At 30.6% G+C, this 24,053-nt stretch overlaps 2 protein-coding genes and 1 long non-coding RNA gene across 5 annotated transcripts; 1 reads left to right on the forward strand and 2 right to left on the reverse strand.

Moving 5' to 3' along the window:
- LOC109358278 (3-epi-6-deoxocathasterone 23-monooxygenase) lies at nt 1,473-5,237 on the reverse strand. Of its 2 annotated transcripts, XM_019602420.1 has the most exons (9): nt 5,160-5,237; nt 4,839-5,064; nt 4,425-4,749; nt 4,134-4,283; nt 3,798-4,043; nt 3,450-3,539; nt 3,042-3,227; nt 2,811-2,932; nt 1,473-1,892 (listed from the first exon to the last, which is right to left on the reverse strand). In XM_019602420.1, the coding sequence occupies exons 2-9, from the start codon at nt 5,057-5,059 to the stop codon at nt 1,802-1,804; spliced, it is 1,431 nt and encodes a 476-aa protein (XP_019457965.1). In that variant the 5' UTR covers nt 5,060-5,064; nt 5,160-5,237; the 3' UTR covers nt 1,473-1,801. The 2 variants fall into 2 exon arrangements, with proteins under 2 accessions (XP_019457965.1, XP_019457966.1); XM_019602421.1 differs by lacking the exon at nt 4,134-4,283 and having other exon boundaries at nt 4,839-5,218.
- On the forward strand, nt 17,664-23,834 carry LOC109358274 (beta-galactosidase 1). Of its 2 annotated transcripts, XM_019602418.1 has the most exons (19): nt 17,664-18,022; nt 18,179-18,274; nt 18,391-18,503; nt 18,598-18,664; nt 18,764-18,856; nt 19,024-19,167; nt 19,368-19,456; nt 19,593-19,698; nt 19,782-19,869; nt 20,355-20,473; nt 20,571-20,735; nt 21,056-21,234; nt 21,336-21,445; nt 21,686-21,795; nt 21,944-22,054; nt 22,146-22,256; nt 22,346-22,551; nt 22,644-22,980; nt 23,288-23,834. In XM_019602418.1, the coding sequence occupies exons 1-19, from the start codon at nt 17,831-17,833 to the stop codon at nt 23,396-23,398; spliced, it is 2,547 nt and encodes an 848-aa protein (XP_019457963.1). In that variant the 5' UTR covers nt 17,664-17,830; the 3' UTR covers nt 23,399-23,834. The 2 variants fall into 2 exon arrangements, with proteins under 2 accessions (XP_019457963.1, XP_019457964.1); XM_019602419.1 differs by lacking the exon at nt 22,146-22,256.
- Nucleotides 22,735-23,304, reverse strand: LOC109358282. Its single transcript, XR_002108938.1, has 2 exons — nt 23,168-23,304; nt 22,735-23,013 (listed from the first exon to the last, which is right to left on the reverse strand). It is a non-coding gene; the product is annotated as an uncharacterized LOC109358282 (long non-coding RNA).

The raw sequence follows: 24,053 nt of genomic DNA on the forward strand, positions 1-24,053 counted from the left end.
TTAGTATATCATTTATCATCATTTATTTATTTGTATTATTTATGAGCTAATAATTATTAAATATAAGGATGGATTATTTAAGACAATGTGAAACCTTACACTTACACTGTTAATTTCTTAATTTAATCCATTCCTAATTTAACTAATTCATATTATGAAGTGTTATGTTGTATATTTATCCTTACTCATACATCATTTCACAAGAATATGGGAGTTTTGTATTTTTTATTTATTTAATAGTATTTACATTGAACTATATTTTTCATCTTCTAATTTTTCTTTAAAGTTATTATTAATAATGATAAAAATATTTAAGTTGAAATACGTCAATATCTTAATTTACCTTATATTTATTTCTACCTTAATATGATTAGTAATGCTAAAATGGGTAATGTATGCAATTATATAGTTCATAATTTTTTGCGGATAGAAATGCAAATTTAGTTTATTTATTCATTTTGTCCATCCATTTTTCTATTGGTCAACACGTGCAACTCACAAACACAATATGAAGGAAAAAAAAAGTAAAATTCAAATTAATTATGATATAATATCATTGATGTAATATAATTTGTTTATATAACACATATAAATGTTTGTAAAAAAAATCTCTTCAACTTTTTTATTTCTTTAACTTTCTACACTTTAAGTTATTTATCAATACTCACATGACAAGTTTGTTAACTTGTTTTGAGCATGCATGACATGAGTATTAATATTTAGTTGTGGTAAAAATATGCTGAAAAAATAAAATTCAAATTATGATTTAAAATTGTCTGGGCTTACATACGTGAAACTGGATCAAGCCCAGTCTCACTGCAATCATTACAACGGTCCATTTAACAGCCCAAGAAAAAACAACCTTTCTCAATTTTGTTAGCAAAAATTGTGATTTAAGTACAGAAATCAAAACTAGCAAGTGGGGGATGTATTAAAATGATGTAATTGTTGTGGTGGTGTGGTGTTAATGGTGGACCTTTGGTACCTTTTATTGTGATTGATCCACCATAAAATTAAGTTAATTTTAACACTTTAATTCTCAAAGTAGTACATCTTTGAATAAGCTTATGTATAGTATTTTTATTATTATTTATTGTATTGGTGTTTGATCACCATTGATTAAGCTACTTTGTTGTGTTCATCAAAACAAATAATCAATTGCAATGTTATGCTCTCACTAACACCTAGATCCATGAAGCTACTTATGATTAAATTGAATGGAGGTGGGTCTCCATGTATATTCACTTTCTTACACCAATCATACCTATGCTATGCAAAGCATATATAACCCATATTTTAAATGGTCATTATTATTCTATGGGACCCTTAAACTCAAACTATTATTGTCCATATCCACTTACCCATATCATATTATTCAATCTCCCCACTCCAAAAAATAGAAAGGAAAAAGGTAAAAGAAGAAAAAGATTAAAAAGTTGGGGTAGAAAGAGGAAAAAATAAATCCAAACTCAAAAACAAGATGAAAGTGTTTTCCCTTACAATAAAACTTTTTGTTTGTTTATAGCATAATAGGTAAAATGGGAAAAAGAATAATTGGTGAAAAGTAAAAGCCTAATTCATGACCCTGAAAAAGATAGAACCTTTCTATGTTGTCTTTTATGGGCAAAGACAATAAAAGGGGACAAACTCATTAAGCTTAGGAAATTACACAAACATGTGTTGATATTAGGCAACCTCTCTTATGGCCCCCCTTTTCCCTCTTCTGCCCTATGCCTTTTTTCATGTATGTATTGTATTAATGTGAAGAAATTGTTTCATAATTTTTATAGCCAAAGAAAGCTTAAGATTCCACTCTCCTCACCAAAATTGGCATCCTCTTTTTCATTCTTACTGTGGGGAAGTTCACAATTGAATCTTCTTCTGCATACCACCTGCACGTGAAACACTATCTTAAGGTTAAGGTGAAAATAGTATATAAAATAATATATATTTTTTTTTATAAATTTTAGTAAAAACACTTATTACTTAGATGTCTAATAGTTAAAGAATGGGAGTGAGTAATAATAATATTTGTTATGGAAAAGATTAAAAAACTCTATAAGATACAACATGTTATACATGGGTATATATTGTTCTATAAGTTATGCAATTGTTTATGCTATTAATTATGATTGGTCAAAAAAATAGTTAATTATTACTTTTTAACTTCAATAAAAATTTCAATCAATTAGAGACATATGGTACATATAGTGGTACAATTTCCACCTGAGAACCTAATTTCTAGGACTATTGACTAATACCCCAAGGGCTTTATCTACCTAACCTAGTTTGACCAACATATATATCTCCTCATTGTAGCATCTTGTTCCACTTGTAAGGCAATATCTTCCTAGAGGGAATGCAATAAGAATACATAAATAGTCCTAAGGAATAATATAACACCATATATAAAACCTTGGTTTAAAAGAACATGCACTTGTCATAATAGTCATCATCAACAAGAAGACAAACACTAATATTGAGGGCACTTGACCGGTCAACTATCCCAAAATCATTTAGGTGGAGAAACAGAAGTGAACAACTGGGTTGTGAATTTTCAATCCTTTATTTTGGTAAATTATATCTTAGGTGCACAAGGTTCAAAACTTTCAAGAACCATTATATGGTTCATGTCTCATATGTTCAACTAATGTAGAATGTTAAACTATATTTTAGTATATGGGTTGATATTATATTAAGCTGGTTATAATTAGAGTTGGTTTTAATTAGTTAAGTTCTGATACCATATACGATGTTAAAATGATTTGTGACATGATAACATTTAATAAACAAAGTAAAGAATGATTTACATGAATTGAGTAACCAAATGGTGTAGGAAGATAGAAGCCTCAAGCCTAGCCAAGTCAAGCCCAGGACACAGCCTTTGCCCTCCTCCAAATGGAGTGAAATTGTAAATGTTCATTTCTTTGTCCTATGATTCCCCAATTAAATTAAAAAGCTTAACAAATAGTAACATAAAGATGAAACATAAAAGAAATTGATGAACAATAACCAAAAAAGAAGAGAACTTCTTAGCTTACTTGCCACCTCCATGGATTGAATTTGTAAGGGCATTCATAGTTTTTGTCATCTAGATGAATTGATCTAAAATATGCTAAAACACACCATCCCTTTGGTATTGAATACCCTTTTATTTCAACATCTTTCTTTGCCTTTCGCATAACTCCAGTTATTACATTTCCCATCCTCAATGTTTCTGTGATAACCTGTATAAACAAAACACATAATAAAATTTAAAGTAAGGGTGGTTTTCATTTAGACAAAAACTTAAACAATTCTTTAGATACATATGTTGTGTTCCAATAAAAACATAAGACATGTAACAGTTTTTACACATGTTTTTTCATTCATAAATTGTTATATGCCATATAAAATAGAATAAAAATCTTCTCTTTTTAGTGTTTAATATAGAGACATTTTTTGCTTACTGTTTGAGTAAATGGCAATGATAAGTAATCACTCCAACACAAAGACTCCCCAAGCTTATCTTTGAGTTTCTGTAGCTTCACATTTTCCTCCTAATTGTCAAAGAAAAAAAATTATACCCTTGAATAAAAATGTATATGGACAAATAATGAGAATGACACAATGGTAAAAAAGTATGACTTTCATATAAAATAATAGTAAGTGATATTCTACTAGTCCAATAGGAATATAACCCATGTGAAAAACCACTAATTAGCCAAATAATTAAGAATTAGACTAGTGTGCAATTGAGCAATGCTTATAATATTATGCTAAAAACTTAGTTCACAACTATTTTATTTATAGCATACCTTCAATTGTTGCAAAGCAACAGGGCATTCTGAAAGATACTTTATAGCTAAAGTGATAAGAACTGGAACTGAATCCTCTCCTGGAATCATCATATCTATCATATTATCTGCTATTAAATCATCTGTTAATTGCTCACTTGAATCATTAAGAAGCACATCTACTACATCTTTTGGAACTTTGGAAGTGTCACTATTTCTTCTAGTTTCAATAATTCTCTGCACTAATTTGACCATTTTCTTTTTGGCCTGAAATCAGAAGTTATGTTATAAGTAACAGGCCTAGTTATTAAGATACAACATGATAAAACAAAGTAATGTGTAAATAAATGGACTTGCCTGCAAAGATTGATAAAGTTTAGTTCCTGGAAAGTTTATAGGTAAAGACATAAGGCCAGAAATGAATTCCTGAAAATGTTTCTTCAGAAGCTCCATTTCTTCACCTGGATTCAAACTAATCAATGCCCTGACTAGTACTTGAAATGTAATCTGAAGACAAAAAAGTACTTGTTAGTAGTAACTTATGAAATACTTGTATAACTTCATGATTATGAATCTACCATTTCTAGGTAGCATAATTATGCAAAATGATTATGAACCCCATAAAAGACAAAAGGGTAGAGAACTAACATTTTTGGTTTCATCTTGTATGTAAATAGGTTGGTCCTCCCTCCAATTTGCCATAGATTCTTGGACATACTTTTGCATGTCTCTAGTGATCTGAGACTTAAGCTGTTGAGACTTGAAGAAAGCTCCTATGAGACCATGTATTCTCCTCTGTAGGCTTCCATTGATGACTAAAATAGAAGACTTACCCATCAACTCAGTTAGAGACTTTGGGTAAGAAGGAACAAAAACATTTGCATCACTTTGCAGTATAAACTTATTAACGTCTGCATCTGTGGAAACAATTGTTCGGTTTCCAAATATGTGTGACTTAAACACCTTACCATACCTGAAAAGGTTGTAACAAAAGAACATAACAACATGAGACTTTGTTGGTCTCGGACTAAACAAAAATTTAGTTGTTAGTGATGAACTTACTTGTGTTGTCGCTTATCCATGAATCTCTCAGGACAATCAGAGTAAGCACAAGAAACAAACTCAATGGTTTCTCCTATAAAAGGCAATCCAAGAGTGCCTAATGGAAGTTGCTTTATGCATTTGGATTTGAGTACAAGTTTTTTGTTCTTGAAGAGGATCAAGAAGATCACAATGGACAAGAGAAATGATGTCACAAACACAATATTCCAAACATTGTCCATTATTATTGTTTACACACACACGTATAGCAGAATCTCTTCTGGGTAGCTTAAATATTTATAATAATCATATGGTGGTCACATAAACAATAATAGCTTTTTTGTGTGAAAGAATTGAGTGTGCACGCGTGCAAGAGAAGTAGAAAGATATAGGTTCTATGAATTCTGAACTAACTTCTTGTGCTTGTGTGAGTATTTATATTATGCATTCATTGCATTGAGAAAAATATAGATATAGACATGGCCTTTAAATATTCTCATAATATATCAACCAACCTATGCATATTTGTACACACATCATTTTACATTTACACAAACTTTCCAAAAAATTATTTGTACATCAAAATATGAAAATTTCTTTAAAAAATAGATCCTTATACACTCGATTGCTACTCATATTCGTGTTCAGGCGTGGGGCTATGTTAGACAGCTAGCATTACAGACATATATACACCCAACAAAATTTGCTGTTATATACAAATGAATAACATTATTCTAATTTTAAGGTACTATCCTTATTTTCTTTAAGGACTACCTTAGTTTTTTTTGGGATGTAACATTAATTATTTCTCCTATCTAAAAATTAAGGGCATTTTACTTACATTTCAGAGGAACCAAACCACTTTTTTTACCCCAGGTTTTGGCCAAATGAGCATGTGGTTAGGTCAAACATGGGTATCATTAATTAAAAAAAAGGCTAGAGAATAAGCTTTTGAAATGTTGAGATATGAAAAAGTTAGGTTATGATTTTGGTTAGTACAAATTAATAAGGAGAAGCCCCCACAAGGAGAAGGGCATGATTGTTCTTGTGGCTATCCAGATTAAGGAGTCCCCCCTTCATTCCTTTGGCTGTGGCAGTTGGGTAGCCTGTTGTCAATGGAGATATGATGTCCCGGTTTTGTGTCGCAAGATAATTAAAATGCATCATTCAATTAAATAAAAACAATATAAAAATAAAGTCATATTACTTGATATATATTTATTGGATAGAGATATGGGTTTTTAGGACCGAGAATCATGTTCGCCTCAGTGTTCATGTGAGATTCAATAAATCCAAGCACATTGCTCCATCATTATCATTCCCCCACCTCAAACCTTATTTTTGTTCATCATATTAATATAATCGCTAGATAGTGTGTATCTAGTCATATTATTATGAAAGTTTCGATTTTTATCATATGTATGAAAAAAACTTTATTAAAAAAATCAATTTCAATGATTTTTACGCTTAAGAGACTATTGACATAAAAAAGATCGATTGATAGTTGATGAAAAGATACTTTTATCATTTTTTTCTTCCTTCAAAAGTATGTCCCAATTCAACCTTAATTATGGGAACCTCTCATGTTATGCATCATTTCTATTACTCTCATATTATATCCTACAGGTCACATGTGCTTTCCATTCTCTTTCCCAAAATCAAACACCCATTACATGAATAGTTTAAAATCTACACAGTTTTTTATAATGTCAACATATTATCCACATTAATTTCTATTACTTTTTTTAGAATCAATAATAGTTAACATATGAATAATTAATAATTTATTAACAGTATAAAAAATATTTACACTACTAATATACACATATTAAATCCTTATATGAATCACCCACATAATACAATGAAAGGTATTTGAGAGTGTTATATGCATTATTATTTTTTTGGCCGAACAAGAATAAGAGTGTCTATTTCCAAGAAGATTCCATATGCATACCTACCTTTGATTAAGCTTTTATAAACTATGTTTGACTGAGGTCAATAGTTCTTTATATTAATTAGCCCATTCCTTTATTACCTATGTTTTTGCAATGATATACTCAATTTATCAGTTAGCTTTTATATCTTAATTTAATCTTGCCTTGATTCAAGCCTCCTAATTCATCCTTCATACTTCAGTGTAATATTTATATAAGTATAATTGAATGTAAAGATTTATATATACTTACCACATTATTCATCATAAATTTGAACTAGTTTTTTCAAAGAGTTAATGATCATTAAACATGAATAATATATTAATATTGTATAAAACTTATATATTGTCGGCATATATATCATTTTCTCTTCCTACTTCAGTAGGAGATATTTGATGTGATATCTATCTCATTTGTGTATTCTATTTACCATTAATAATTAACTAGATTGTTAAGAATACACTACAGAATAAAGATACGTTTCAGTAGTCTATACTACAGAGTTTAAGGAGCTAGGACCATGAAGGCATGAACTGCATATCCCAATATTTTATGCAAGAAAAGTTAATTAGGAAATAACTTAAAAAACAATGATAATGTATCCAAAAAGAGAGTTAAGACAATGCTGTATAAATACTTATATTTCACTCAATCTCTTGCAATATTATTATCATGTCAAAGTAGTTTTTACATATAGGTAACCTTCAATTATTCAATAACTATATATTCATTATTGTTTTCCATAATAGCATTATTAATAGGTTTTGGTAGTTGGATTGGTAATGGAAGTTAGCATATTGTGGGAACTCTACCAGTCACTGCACAGTGCCAATTTGGGGAAATGTGAGTGTTTGCATTAGCCCCATGTGGACCTCTATTCTATGTCACGAAAAATATATCGATAAGAAAATGATATATCATCTTACTAATTTTTTTATTTACAAAAAATACATATGTTATAAAATAATATTTTATTTATTCATAATTAGATTTATAAATAATATATGTCACTTTATCATGAGTACGAGCATTTATTAGAAAAATATAATGAGAATATAGTATTACTCATATCCATGACCTATGATTAGGGGTTATTTTTTATATTAGAATCAAAACGTCTTGGTTAAACAAAATTATTGTAAATTTCAATTCAATATTTAGTACACTAGTATAATATTATTTTAAAATTTCACATAGACAATCATTAATATCAAATAATTATTTTAAGTTTCCTTTACATGTATTAAATAGATATGTTATATAAAATGATTTTTTTGGACAAATAATTCATTACAACAATATCGTTAAATGAAAATATATGATTTCATATTTTAAAAAATATATTTTAACAGTAAATATTTGACAAATTTTAGTTGTCGTTTCACTTTTAAATTATCTTTTATATGATATACAGATAAAGGTGGAAAATAAATTAGAGATATAAATAATTTAATTTATGGTAAGAGAAATTATAAAATTTTACTTATAATATTATTAAGCAAGATGTAAATTATAACAAAGACTTCTTCAAGAAAAAACATAAATTGGAACAAAACACTCCATGTCAACAAAAATATCTACTAATCACTTTCAACTATTGATTCAAAATTTATCCTATATCAACTATTTAGGGTGAGAGTTAGTTCAATGTTCTTAACCTTTTGGAGAAAATGATATAAGACTGAATCCTTTTATGTATCGAAAAACAATTTAAAGTTCTCACTATTACTTTTTATAATAACATATATTACTATCTCTATTCAATATTGGACCTTTCAGTATTTGAGATTAAGAAGAAAGACAAATTGATTTTGCCATGTATTTGGTGTATATTTGATGAGCGAAAGATGCTATATGGCTAAGATCCTTTAAGATTTTTTTGTTAGGAAGGATACTTGGTGTAGTACTCAAATTCAATGCATTATGTTTTCAGCTAGGCATGTCCAACCACCTCTCAACTTTGCCATGTGCTCATGGGCTCTAACACATATCTTCCTTCATTCACTAAAGAACATGTTAGTTGTCCAATACAATACATTCCAACAACACAATTTTAATAATATGTTATAATAAATATCATTATTACTAGTCTTATATGTACCCAAAAAATGTGAGACTTATATCAAACTTTTTAAGAATTATCTTAAATCTTCTTTGTTTATTATTGTAAAACTTCTACATATTTTTATATGGTTAACTTTGTTCAGTGTCATAAGATGTCATACATAACCTTTATGATTTTATGGAAGAAAAGTTGGTTGTAAATTGACTTGTCAATTATTTTCATATGTTGGTTTGGATAACATTACGTGTATTATCCTTCCTTCCTCCCTATGTGATTTTTAGGTCATTGTTTGAATTTTCCATCCACTCTATAATGACAGAATAATTGATCATTTTAAACAATGATCCTTGTCCTTATTCCACAAATAAGCAGGTATTACTTAATCATTAGACCAATTTTTTTGTTGATAAAAAAACTCATAACTTGTTCATACCAAAAGGTTGAGTGAAGAGGGAATATTACTTTACATGTTTGTTTTATATGGAAAAATGAATGTTCATAAAAAAACTTTAATAATTTTCCCTTCCTTACAAAACCTAAATATGATTGCAACAATTAGCTCAACCAAATTTCTTGTTGACATTGTTGACAATTTGATAAGACAAAAATAGGAGGGTATGAATTTTGATTCCATTGTTTTTATTCTCACACCACAACAAGTCTATAAACCAAATGAGAGACTTTAACTTCTCTATTTCCTATCCAACCTAAAACATATTGGTTCGGCTGATGTTTGAAAATCAACAATTAACATTGGCCCGTTGGGCTGTCCCATGAACATCAAACGTGAAAGTCCAAAAGAAACACCTTTTGATATTTAATAGTATAATTTAAGGAAAAGAATCATCCATGGAGTGTAAGTTATTGATTTTAATTTATATTTAAGTACGAAAGTGTAATCATATTTATATTTCTCTCTCTAATATTGGAGATGATTCCAATTAGTGTTGTTAAAACTGTATCAATTATCAAACCGGCATGGTACTAGTATAGTGGTTCAGTAATTAAACCGCATGTCGGTGAAACCGGACATACCTACTTATATTTATATATATAAACCTATAACAAAAAATTCAAGTAGGTAAATACTCAAATTTATAATTCATATTCATAGTCTATTCAAAATTCACATAAACAAACAATTTTAAGTCTTTAATAAATTCAAAATCTAAATTACAAAATATATATAAATCCAAAAGTATCATTTAATAATCGCAAAATATAAATAAATGACATATGTTCACAACTCACTCTACAAAACAAATAAATTTGGAGTTTTAACATTTAACACCAAGGAGTCAAAGTTGTCTTATATCGAGATTATATTTTTGCACCAAATCCTACCTGTAGACAGTACTTCAAGATTACACAAATGTCGCTGATATTATACATGAATGTTAGAAACTAAAACGTATAATCTAAGTACATATTGGAAGCATGTGTCTTGAAGTGTTGAATACGTGTTGGAAAGATGAGTCACCTTGTAATGAGTTTTTAAGTTTTTTTTTTTAAAATATGTGTATAAACCAACCGGTTTAGTTAAATATCGGCCGGTTCACCGGTTTTAACTGGTTTTGATACTTGGTCGGTTAAACATCTATATCGTACCGGTTAGGAATCTAGTTTGCCAGTTTTTCGGTCGAACCGGTCCTTACAGTATGATTTTTACATGATTGATTCCAACCCTTTAGAAACTAACTCAATAAGATATTTCAACACTTATAAATCTTCTTAATTCATTTTTCTAAGAATCCTCCAAGTTACTAGAAAATGAAACTTTTTAATATATATCTTTGAGACAATGTGGAATAACTTTTTCACTCACTAGTTGCTTTATTTAATATTAGATTGTTTTTTTAGTAAAATGTATTAAGAGGGTATATCATAAACGTCCCCATTTTCCATTTGCGTGGTTAATCGAACATATGGTTTATCTTGTCTCATGCATGTGATTATGATATATGACATTGAACAAAAATGTATGAAGTTTAGAGCATGAATGCTAGTTTAGAGCATGAATGCTGTCCCCATCTCAACTCTCCAAGCAAAAATGTAAATCAAGACTTGTTTGCAAGTTGAATTTGGAGGGAAAGTAAGTGAAATGGAAAGCTTGAGAGCATGAAATACACTTGTAAGTTGACTTCAAAACCTTCTCTTCCTTTTCTTTTTCCTCCAAAATTCAACTTCCAAACAAACTAAAAAGAAATATGCATACAATCCATTTGGTCAAGGAACTTACAAACTTGGGAAAAGTTTATTTCAAGGCAAATGGTACGTAGTTGAACCCAAAATAGTAGCACTATGTCAATTGGGTCTAACCACATTCAGATTTTTTGGTCCAAGACAAGCTTAACTGAAAGAGGGCATTACATGCTTTCATATAAAGAGTAGTTATGGGGAAACAGCATTCAATGATCAAGATGATTTAAGCAAGTTCATCATATTCTTGAACTGCCCATCTTTTCTTTCACAAATGATAAATGAGTTAGGTATAATACAGGTAATGACATTAAGATAAAACAGGGACAAAAATCTAATGTTCTAAATTGTGTTTCAAACCATGTCTCATATCAATAATATGTTGAAACAAAAATAGAAAAATAATAAATATTTAATTTTTTTAATTGATATGATATATTTTTATTGATCCGGCACATGATTTAATACATAATCTGAGACAATAAATCTATCTGATGAATTATAGTGTGAGAAAAGTCAGAAAGCTAAGATAAATGACAATGACTTGGGTCCCCTTTAATTTTCGAAGGAGATTGATACAAATGTCTATCTGCCAGAATGGTGAAAAAATGAAGAAGAAAAAATGTAGCTGATTGGTAAGACATACTCTTATTATGAAAGAGAGGCCTTTGGATTCCCACTATAACCAGCCAAAATTTGTGATTCTTATAATATTTTATCTTATGAATCCCAACTAATTATCATTAAATAAACATCTATATATATGTTGACATTGACACTCATTTTTATTTATTTATTGCTTTTATAAAACAAAATAGTAATTCTCTAACTTCATTAGATCTTTTCGTAATGCTGAAGACAGAATTCAGTCTCAGATCCTTACACAAAAGAAAGCATTCAACCAATTGTTCATCTTCAAGTCAATTGTTTTATCATTAAGAAAACTTATCATAACCACTCCATACACTTAAAGGATACAAAAAGAGAAAACAAAAAAGTGATTGCTTCAGCTTTAAATTTTAATCAAATAATGATGATACTTTCAAAGATATAGTTCTATCTTATTTTATAATTTTTTAAAAGAGAGCGTTCCTACATAAACATACTTTAAAGAAATCTTAGAGTAGAAGAGATAGAAAACTTAAGACGGTTTTCAACCAAAAAGAAATCTCATTTGAGCCCCTTTAACAATCATGTTTCCAGTTTATAAATATGTTATTGCCTTGTGGATTTCAATTACTTACCTTAATTATTTGATTCATGATAATTCTCAATGATTAATACTTGCATGACACCACTGGAAATTAGTAAATGAATACCCTTCATCATTAGTATATTTTGTTGGGTACTCCAAGTGTGAATGAAGAAATCCATATATTGGGCAAGAATGGATGAATTAAAGAACATATAAGTAAATGGATCCATAGACCTAATGTCTTAAAGTTTTGGGTCAAGATGTGGTGCCAAACTCACTTATATACTTCTTTCATTTAACTCATAAAAGAATATTGTAATCCATGAATGAAGATCTCGTAGATAATGTAATAATTGTATATAAATATTACCCAAATTCATATATTTAGTAATAATAATGCTACGAGTGACTCATCAAACTAAGAATATATTCTTTGTCCCACGCATATGCATTTTAGACCCACATATACAAGTGGGCATTTTTGATGTGGATTAAATTAAATATTAGGCCCTACTAAATCTAATGACCAACGATGGTGAGTGTGGATAACTACAATATGGCTACGCCACCACAAAGTTTATGTGGCAAACTCATCCTTTTCATAGGTTGATTGTAGCATGTGCAATGTTCACGTCACCTCACTAATTCGGACAGATCATCCATCACAGTTTCTATCCCACTTTTTTGTCCCGATCTTATAAAAAATGTCACTAAATTAAAAAGAAAAATTATATAAACATTTTCATATTATTTGAATGAATTTGATTAACCCAGGATACAGAGACACACTTGTTTTGGGAATTCTGATAGCCTCATCCTGTAACTTGAAAGAAAACTGTTACTCTGGATAATATGTCTATACTGTGCAAATGTGTCAATCTCATCTTCTTGTGGCCCTCATTTTATAATTATTTCAGATAAGTATAGTCCTTTATGTAACAATGTTTCTCGTTGTCTATTTTCTGTACTTAACATCTTTCGGTGTTTATTAATGCGATATTCAAATAATAAGGGAAATATTGTGTTAGGTACTTAACAACCTTCACTTTAATTTTTTTACATGATGGTGAATATATAAGAGAAAATTAACTTATTTGGTCAAGTCACACACTATGAAGAAAATGAAGTATGGGGTTTAAATTCATATTGTTCTGTGCACCTCTTTTTATCTTTTCTCTCTTTTACCTCTCTTCTTTTGAGTATCCACCAAAATTTATTTTAGGGAATAATGTATATCAGAAAATATATTATTTCCTCAAACCTACTCAATAACTAATACTTATCATATTTTCATTTTTATTTACTTTTAAAATATCATAAATGTCAGTCATTAAATAAGTTTGAGGAAATAATTTCTCCTAATATCATAATATATATTATTCCCTTTATTTTAACGAGGACTAATCTAGCAATATATTTAAAGCCTATATTAAATAATATGGAATATTGATAAAACAATAGTAGGAGAATAAAAATTGTTTCCCATTATTTGAAGAGATTTATCCTTTTCATAGTATTCCTCTCTTTTTAATGTCTTTACCTGGGCATGGGGTAATGGGTATCCCATTAAGGGGCCAACCGGCGCCGCCCAAACAAGAAAGATAAGCCATGTTTCATGGAATCATAGATAGTGATTTTATCACTCAATAGAGAAATTATAAAAATGTTTCACCTTACTACATTACAATAGCTTGCATATTTCACATAAAAACAAATTAGGAGGTAGAAATATAATTCATTATCTTATAAAATTGAATCTAGTCCAATTACTTAAGATGAAGGGAAAAAGGACCAAAATAGCAAAACAAATAGATGAAATATGAATATCTTACAATAATGTGCACAAAATCATATAGGAACTCCTCTTCTGTGTAACTTTCTAGTATTGAAATATGTGGAAAGAATATTTTTATAGATTTTTTATTTATTTAATTAAAAAAATTAAAGAAAATTTGAATCCTTAAATTTTTATCAATATCATATATGATAATATGGGTCTGATACTAGACTTTCTAATATCAGAGATGAACTAAGTACACAAAACTGTATAGTCACCACTCACTGGTTTGTAAACAACGTGCACATCACATGCTGTCCAATGATTAGGCATTTAATTAAGCATACTTGTGGAAATCATCTGAAGAACTTTGCAAAAAAAAAAAAATACACTAAAAATATAAGAATTTTATATACAATTAGTCTGTCATTAATTATTATTGATTTTTTACAAAATTAATATAATATTATTGTCTGTACATAAATCTTTATATTATTTAATGATAATAAATATGTTTAGATGAAATGCCTGAGCTGGCTCTGTTTTTATTATTTTTATGATTGAACAAAATGTCAAAAAGTAAGTTAGGGTGCATAACTGCATCACAGCTAATCAGGAACTATGTATATTCATCATATAAAATAAATAGTTGTACTTGTACCTCTCCTCTTATGACTTCATACCACTATTTTCTAACATAACAAATGGGGATTTCTTTTCAATGGTCATTTTGAGACCAAATCTAAAATGGTTGAAGAACTTGTCTTCTATTATGAAGCCCTTGAAGCCAAAACCCGGATTCATTTCAATAATCTTTAATTCAAAACACATCTCAATTAATTTGATCACACATGCATAAATCAAATGTGCACTTATTAAATAAACAGGATTTTGGAATATGATACCTGTCTATAAGTAAACTATGACAAGAGAAAAAGATGTATGCATTTTTTATATTATTACTATATCATTAATCATTCCTTTTTAATTATTATTGACTTTTAAATAAAATTAATACAAATAAATGATGAATAAAGTACTGATTATATATAAATCTTTACACTATCAATGCATAGATATTAAATTCAATAACAATTTTACAACATTATCAAGCGTGTTTAATTTTTTTTTTACTATTATTAGCTTTGTATAGCAAATACATGTTATTCTAACTTGATCCATAACATATCAGTTGATACATCAGCATATGAGGATGAACTATTTTTCGTAGTCAAAATATAAATCCAAACTTCAACATTAATTTTTTTTATTTATCCATTTATCAATTATGTTCGACTTTATTGATAATTTACATGATTATGTGTATTTTATTGTCTTTATTAGAGAATGGAGATTATAAGCAATAGTAAACCCATGATGCTTATATTGTCTTATTGATGCTTATTGTCTTTATGATCATGCTTATATGATAGCTAATTAAACTATAACATATAAAATATGAATATCTATATTCAAACCTAAAATAGCACTTTAACTTTTCATCTCCCCATATCCTCTCACTTGTAAGACTACTAGCCTCATGTTGGATCTAAAAAAACATATGCATTAGTTTGCCTCTATTATTATTTTTTGGACACCATATGATTAATAAAAAAGAGAAAAAAATGTAAATACTAATAATATAAGAATTTTTTATACTGCAACATTCACTATTCATTTTCAATTATGATTGATATTTCAAGAAAAATTGTCCAAATAAATATCAAATGATGCACTTACCTTATATACAACTTCACATTATTAATGCTTACCTACTACCTCAATAAAAAATACGTTCAAATTTGAAAGTTTGCTTTCAACCGTCCTTCTTGTTACATTGTAAAGTCTCTAATAAGTAATATCAGAATAAATAATTTATTTCCTCCCACTAATAAATAATAATATATTTATTATTTTGTTTAGTTTTAAAAATATTTTTATAGAAAATGATTAGATGTACACATATTAGGAGTGAAAATAACTTCAAGAAATATTTTATTCTCATGAATGAGTTAGAGGGAGATGAAATGAATTATAACTGTTAAGGTAGTATTCTATGATAAAAAGATATATAGATGGATAATGTAATAATTTTTATATTGTCATTGTATTATTTATTTTCAATCATTATTAACTTTTAAATAAAAATAATTTAAATGAATAATAATAATAATCACTATACATATATATATAAATATTTACATATTACTCTCCTACTCTATTTGTCCGGAAGAACTATATTAATATTAATGGAAGTGAATGAAATGTAACTCTCACATTAGGCCTAAAATTCTTCTACTCCTATTTATGCTGGAACCAATGAAATTGAATGAAATGTGAACCTTTTCCCTCTCATTACATTGCCTCGATAAAAACAATCAAACATTCATGATGGGAGAGAAAATGGGATCAATGTGGGTCCATTAGGTATTTAGACACAGGATCATATAAAAAAACAAAAATCATACGTTTATTACAATGTGGGGAAACTATTTTTTACTTCGAATTATTAATTATGTAAGTTATTCAAATAAGTCTGTAACTTTTAAACATCTAAGGAATATTTATTTGCCAAATTTCTGGCAAAAACATTAACTTGTAATCTAACATAGATTTTTTTGTATAATATATATTAGTTAGTGATAAAACCAATTTAAAACATTTAAAATAATATAATAACTCGTGGGGTCTATTCATAAATTTACTAAAAATTAAAGAAAAGTGTTACATGACGCTTGGATCAATTTTTAAGTAAAAAAATCATCCGATCCAAACACGTAATTAGTATGTGGTCCAGTCCAGTCCATTTATATTAAGATGTCAGATCCAATTCGGTCCAAATATTATATGCGGTTTCGGTCCGGTTTGGATCGGTCTATTTTTTAGATATAAACATATAAATTCCTTCAATTTTAGCCTACAACACCAACAAGGTAGTAACCAGAACAATGAAGAAAAGTTTGATTCTTTTAATAGCAAGATTAGAAACATCAATATTCATATTGTTAAGACAATTTATATGCGTTTTTGCTGTGTTTAGCTTACTGCTTAATGCTTATGTGATATATTTTAGTTAACTTAATAATATCGGTCCGGTCTGGATCGGTTTGGATCCCAGACGTGGAACCGAAGACCGGACCGGACCGATCGGTCCTTAAAAAATAAATCCAATACGATCCAAATACATTCGGTTTTTGCAGTTTCGGTCTACTTTGGATCGGTTTGCGGTTTTTGTTTTGGACTGGTCTGGATTTGAACACCCCTACTTATGACAATCAATATGAGTAAAAAATTATGATAATTAAAAACTAAACAAATTTATAAAGAGAATATAACTTTTTCTCATAATAACAACAATATTTGGTTCATATGAAAAACTAAAAACATTAGTTACTATATAAAGCTAAAAATAAAAACACAGAAAAAAAGAATTGATTGGATTGGATGGAGCAGAGGTTCGGCGTCAGGTATAAGTAAGGACAAGACAAGATGTGGGTCCCAAATTTGTCTAATGGGTCCCACTCTCTTTCCGACATCAATATACACTCTATAAATGCAGCTGTTAACCACTTCCATTTTCTGACTCAAACAAACTTGTTCAATTTTATTTAAAGCCCCTCAAAATTTGGAATTTAGAAAACACTGCCTCTCACTCATAACTCTTCAATCATTCTTCAATACAAAAAAGAGATAAAGAAACAAAGCTTCTTCCTTGTTATTTCCCTTTGCACATTTTCTCAACTCTCAAGCATAGAATAAAGTGTATAAAAGTGCCTTCACGAAGCATTGTTGCCTTTTATCAAGGTGAAGAAGAAGGGTGAAGTTTTTTATTACTTCTTACTCATGGTTGTTATGGTTATGGGCTTCAAACTCATAAAAATGTGGAATGTGAGAGTGGTGTTGTTGCTGCTAGCATCTTCACTTCTTGGTTTTGCTACAGCTTCTGTGTCCTATGACTCTAAAGCTATCACAATTAATGGCCAAAGAAGGATCCTCATTTCTGGATCCATTCATTATCCCAGAAGCACCCCTGAGGTATTAATACTTTTATTACTATCAAATGTGCTTCAGTTTAATTTCAAAGCCTTGATTTTTTCTTGTTTTCATTAAATGGGTACCTTAAAGTTTATTCCTTTTTGGGTTTTACATGATTTTCATTACTAAGTTGTTGGTTTCTCTGTTGGGTATCAGATGTGGCCAGATCTTATTCAGAAGGCCAAGGAAGGAGGCTTGGATGTGATTCAAACTTATGTATTCTGGAATGGGCATGAACCTGAACCTGGCAAAGTAAGGAGTAATAATAATGGCTTCTATTTTGCTTGTAGTGTTTTGAACAGTACATGGTTATGTTATGAGTGTAATTAGTCTGAAATAATCAATGTTCTTTTTTTGGGTTGCTGTAGTATTATTTTGAGGGGAACTATGATCTAGTGAAGTTCATAAAGTTGGTACAACAAGCAGGGCTTTATGTTAATCTCAGGATTGGTCCTTATGTCTGTGCTGAGTGGAATTTTGGGTAATGAAAGTGTTAATTTTTTCTTGACATTGGTAAAATGTTGCTACAATTCAAACTAGAAATATGTTAACAACTTTACTTGATTCATTTTCAGGGGTTTCCCTGTTTGGCTGAAGTATATTCCAGGTATCAGCTTCAGAACAGACAATGGCCCTTTTAAGGTAATATTTCAGAAATAGTTAAAAACAATCTAAACCTTTTTTCACTTTTCATTGATGTGAGGACCTTCTAATTTCTTTTGATATTTGCATGCCATGAAGTTTCAAATGCAAAAATTTACTGAGAAGATTGTCAACATAATGAAAGCAGAAAGGTTATATGAGTCTCAAGGAGGTCCAATAATTCTATCCCAGGTAGATTGAACATGCTGCATGCTTTATACTTAATCCATTCATTTGCTTTAGATTATGATGTTTATTTTATTTACTTATTAGCTTGTTATTCCTCTAGTAGAGTGGAGAGTATAGTGGTGTACTGAGACTGCTACCTTTTCTAATGGCATTTTTTACTTTTTGTACAGATTGAAAATGAATATGGACCTATGGAGTATGAGATCGGCGCTCCGGGTCAATCCTACACTAAGTGGGCCGCAAATATGGCTCAAGGACTTGGTACTGGGGTTCCATGGATAATGTGCAAGCAAGATGATGCTCCTGATCCTATTGTAAGCTCAGCTGAAGTGTTTCATTTTTAAGAAAATGTTTTTACCTTTTCCAGACACGATCACTATTTTCTCTATAGCTATTTTTACTCGTTGAAAATACTAGACAGGATCGTATGTGAAGCATGAATTACTTTTCCTTGATGCATTCCTTTATGTCTCCAAGGTTGTCAACTTCTAATTTCAATGTAAACTTTTTCCAGATTAATACTTGCAACGGTTTCTATTGTGATTATTTCTCTCCAAATTCAGCTAACAAGCCAAAGATGTGGACAGAAGCTTGGACTGGCTGGTAGAACAAAATTTGTTTATTGTGTTTGATGCCTTGTCACTTACATATTATGTTTCCATAGAAATAAGAAACATACAAGTTAGATATATTGCCTCTCTATTCATTACCTGTATTCCTCTTTTGTATAACATTGCAGGTTCACGGAGTTTGGAGGTCCAGTTCCTTATCGACCGGCTGAAGACTTAGCATTCTCGGTTGCAAGGTTTATACAGAAAGGGGGATCATTTGTCAATTATTACATGGTAACTTCATTATTTGTTGATTTTAATGTATAGGTTTCTCCATTTTAAATATTTAACTAGCTCTTTTATTTTGTTCATTCCAGTATCACGGGGGAACAAATTTTGGTCGCACTGCTGGTGGGCCCTTTATTGCTACAAGCTATGATTATGATGCACCTCTGGATGAATATGGTAAACACAAAGGATTCCATCGCTGATATTTTATATTTATTTTCTGCTTCCTGTAACGAATAAAATTCAAAATATAATCTGTGCAACCTCCTCCCTAACTAAGTCCCTTGAAGCATAATACTGTAATTTTCTTCTGACTTTTAATGCAAATCAATTTTCCATCGCCTTTTCTACGTTGCGAGTCCTGTGGTGAGTGACGAATATGGTAGTGTAATATTCGTTATTATACCATTTTGGTTTTTCTTTTTCTATAAAAATCCACAGAATGCTGCTGCCAACCACTATTTTGGTTTTTCTTTTTCTATATGATTGTCCTATGACTATCGTCGGTCCTTACCTTAGAAATGCTCCATTCATTCTTTTACAGTCTTACTACATGTGAAGAACAAATATGGTTGATATACCTTTATATACCAGAGTAAAAGTGGGGTACTTGTTTTTGTTTATTGTGTGAGTTTGAGTTATATTATTTATTCTATTTGTAGGACTACTCAGACAGCCAAAGTGGGGTCATCTGAAGGATTTACACAGAGCAGTAAAACTCTGTGAACCTGCTTTAATATCTGCAGATCCTATTGTAACACAGATTGGAAACTATCAAGAGGTATGTATAATTTTATTCAGTCATGTTCGAATTATCAATTCTATCTTAAATGCTTTATGATCGAACTGAGTTTGTAATTTCAATCATTTATGTCCAGGCTCATGTCTTTAAATCAAAGTCGGGAGCTTGTGCTGCATTCCTTGCAAACTACAACCCAAAATCCTATGCAAAGGTAGCATTTGGAAATATGCATTACAACTTGCCTCCTTGGTCTATAAGCATTCTTCCTGACTGCAATCACACCGTTTACAACACTGCACGGGTGAGGAAAATCTTCAAACATGTTTTTATTTCAGATAACTAGCTCATTTGGTTATAAATATAATTTATGTTAGAGATTTGATTACCAAAGAGCTTGACCAAACATATGCAGTTGAGTGGATTTAATGAGTAGTATGCAGCTATAGTTTTATCGGAAAGTTCGACATTTTTTATTTCATGAAAGTAAGCATACACTAGAGGAAAATAATGACATTTTCTCCTGGGCTAAATTTTCATTTACAATGATGAGAAGGGTATTCTTTGCAATAATTTTGAATGGCAGATTTCATCCAAACTAAAAATTGCAAAATCTCTGTACAGATTGGTTCTCAGAGTGCACAGATGAAGATGACTCGTGTACCTATTCACGGCGGACTCTCTTGGGAAGAATTCAGTGAAGAAACAGCTTCTACTGATGATAGTACCTTCACCATGGTTGGCCTGTTGGAGCAGTTAAATACAACAAGAGATTTATCTGACTACTTGTGGTACTCCACCGAGTGAGTGAAACAAAGTCCTTGGCTAGAACAGTTGCTTGATGAAGTTATTATTCATTCTGGTTTTTGACTGCTTATACTTTCCTTGCTGCTTTTATTTACAGTGTCGTGATTGATCCCAATGAAGGATTTTTGTGGAAAGGAAACAATCCTGTTCTTACAGTATTATCTGCTGGGCATGCCTTGCATGTTTTTGTCAATGGCCAGCTATCAGGTAAGCAACATAGTGCTGGTTTACAAAACTTACGTAACATTTCGTCAAAATCAATAATCGGAGGCTTTATGAAGTGATTTATCCAATACTTGATGTGAAAAGCATGGGTCTAGTTGCCATTCTTGCTCGACCTTTGTTCTCAAAATAGATCAAATAAACTATTTTACATTGGCAGCTAATAAGTGTATGGTGGCTTCATTATTGATACATTGAGCCTATCATTCTCCTTCTTTTGATCAGGAACTATATACGGAAGCTTAGAATTCCCTAAACTAACATTTAGCGAGGGTGTAAAGCTCAGAGCTGGTGTTAACAAAATCTCTCTTCTAAGTGTTGCAGTTGGACTCCCGGTTTGTTCTATCTCTCATGCACAAATACACACATCGCAAAACTATATCGTCATAATATGAACCTCAGCATTTCCACACTAAGCTTATAGTCATGAAATTGTGTTATGATCATTAAGTTATTCACTTGCTGCCTGTTATTGACATGCAGAATGTTGGTCCACATTTTGAAACATGGAATGCTGGTGTTCTTGGTCCAATTACATTAAATGGCCTCAACGAGGGGAGAAGGGACTTGACTTGGCAGAAATGGTCTTACAAGGTTCTTTCTAAAACATTCACAATGCTTTCTCTTTCTACTGTAGTACTGTTTGATTTTGCTCGAGATTCATCTTAATCCATGTTGTATTCAGGTTGGTCTTAAAGGTGAAACGTTGAGTCTTCATTCTCTCAGTGGAAGTTCCACAGTGGAGTGGATTCAAGGGTCTTTAATTTCTCAAAAGCAGCCATTGACTTGGTACAAAGTGAGTATATCACAAGATAGACCCCTTTCCGTTGCACTTGTTGAAAGGCTGGACTTATAGAAACATCGTTTTTTATATTTCTTTTACAGACTACTTTTGATGCCCCGGCTGGAGTTGCACCATTTGCTTTAGACATGGGCAGCATGGGCAAAGGTCAAGTGTGGCTAAATGGACAGAGTCTCGGCCGCTACTGGCCTGCTTATAAAGCATCTGGTACATGTGATTATTGCAGCTATGCTGGAACTTATACCGAGACTAAATGCAGAAGTAACTGTGGGGAGTCTTCACAAAAATGGTGAGACATATATAAGGCTGCCTTGAAGTTTTGCCAATGCTGGTGAGAACTATAGGCAAACTAATTACTGTATGTTGGCATGGTAATTTCAGGTATCATGTTCCTCATTCATGGCTGAAGCCAACTGGAAATTTATTGGTTGTGTTTGAAGAATTAGGTGGAGATCCCAATGGGATCTTTTTGGTTAGAAGGGATATCGATAGTGTGTGCGCTGATATCTATGAGTGGCAACCAAATCTTATAAGTTATCATATGCAAGTTTCCGGCAAAGTTAGCAAACCTGTTAGACCGAAAGCACATTTATCATGTGGCCCTGGACAGAAAATTTCGTCAATCAAATTTGCTAGCTTTGGTACTCCATTAGGGTCTTGTGGAAACTTCCTTCAAGGAGGTTGTCATGCTCACAAGTCATATGATGCCTTTGAAAGGGTATTGCCTTCTGTTTCTCTTTCTTTGCCATAACTACATACATTTTTTTGTAAGTGTTTTTTTTAGTTTTAAAGCTTTTGTCACAGAATCTTAAAGGTAGTTTTTGGTGCACAGAATGGTTCCACCCCTTTCAATGGAACCAAGGAGTTCTACTTTTTGGTCTTTTGTCTTGTTTTATAGGATACACAGAAAGAACCTATATATTTTATTCCATATCTAAGTTCAATCCTGCAAGTCAATTCATATTTTATATGTTTAAGGCCACTTTTACTTGCTACATTATTCAATGATGACTTTGTTATTACAGAATTGTGTTGGACAGAACTGGTGTACAGTAACTTTATCACCTGAAAATTTTGGAGGGGATCCATGTCCAAATGTCATGAAGAAACTAGCAGTGGAAGCTGTTTGCACCTGATCATTTCAATGTCAGAAAATAAATAGATCAAACATTCCACACTGGTTTATTTCTACAATTCAATAGAGGGTTTTGAATCTTGATCAACCAAGTCCTCACTTCTAAATCTCCACAAGCATTTAATTTTGGCTTTACCAAGGTGAAGTTGCAGATAACACAACACACCAAGTGGTTGAAAGCCTCTAGAAAATGCTGAGATGATTATTGATGTGTGTATATATATTGTTGTTGTGCTTGTTATACAAAGTGGAAGAAAGTGAAGATTTGATTGATGCACAATTGGATGATACTAGTTTAAGTCCATGTGCAAAATGTTACTTGTTCTAGTGTGGAAGCCTCTTGCTTCCTGTAGTATTATTTTCCCTTGTAAGATGCATTTATAATTGTAGCCATTTAGTTGCTTTCTTGTAAGAAATTTCACAAGATATTAAGATCAGGCATATTAAATTTCACAACTGTTTTGATTCTTTATTTCATGCCATGTCCACAATTTGAAACACAGAACAAAATAGAACAAAATGAAATAGACAGGAACAAAACATTAATCGAATTTATATATTTGTCTCAAGAGGTATATGTCATTTTTTTTATTGATTCAGTGACACATAGTTTTTGACCAAGTCACAAAGAGTTAGTTCTAAACTCATTTATGCAT

The sequence above is a fragment of the Lupinus angustifolius genome, chromosome LG10 (genome assembly GCF_001865875.1).
Source record: "Lupinus angustifolius cultivar Tanjil chromosome LG10, LupAngTanjil_v1.0, whole genome shotgun sequence".
NCBI classification, from domain to species: Eukaryota; Viridiplantae; Streptophyta; class Magnoliopsida; order Fabales; family Fabaceae; genus Lupinus; species Lupinus angustifolius.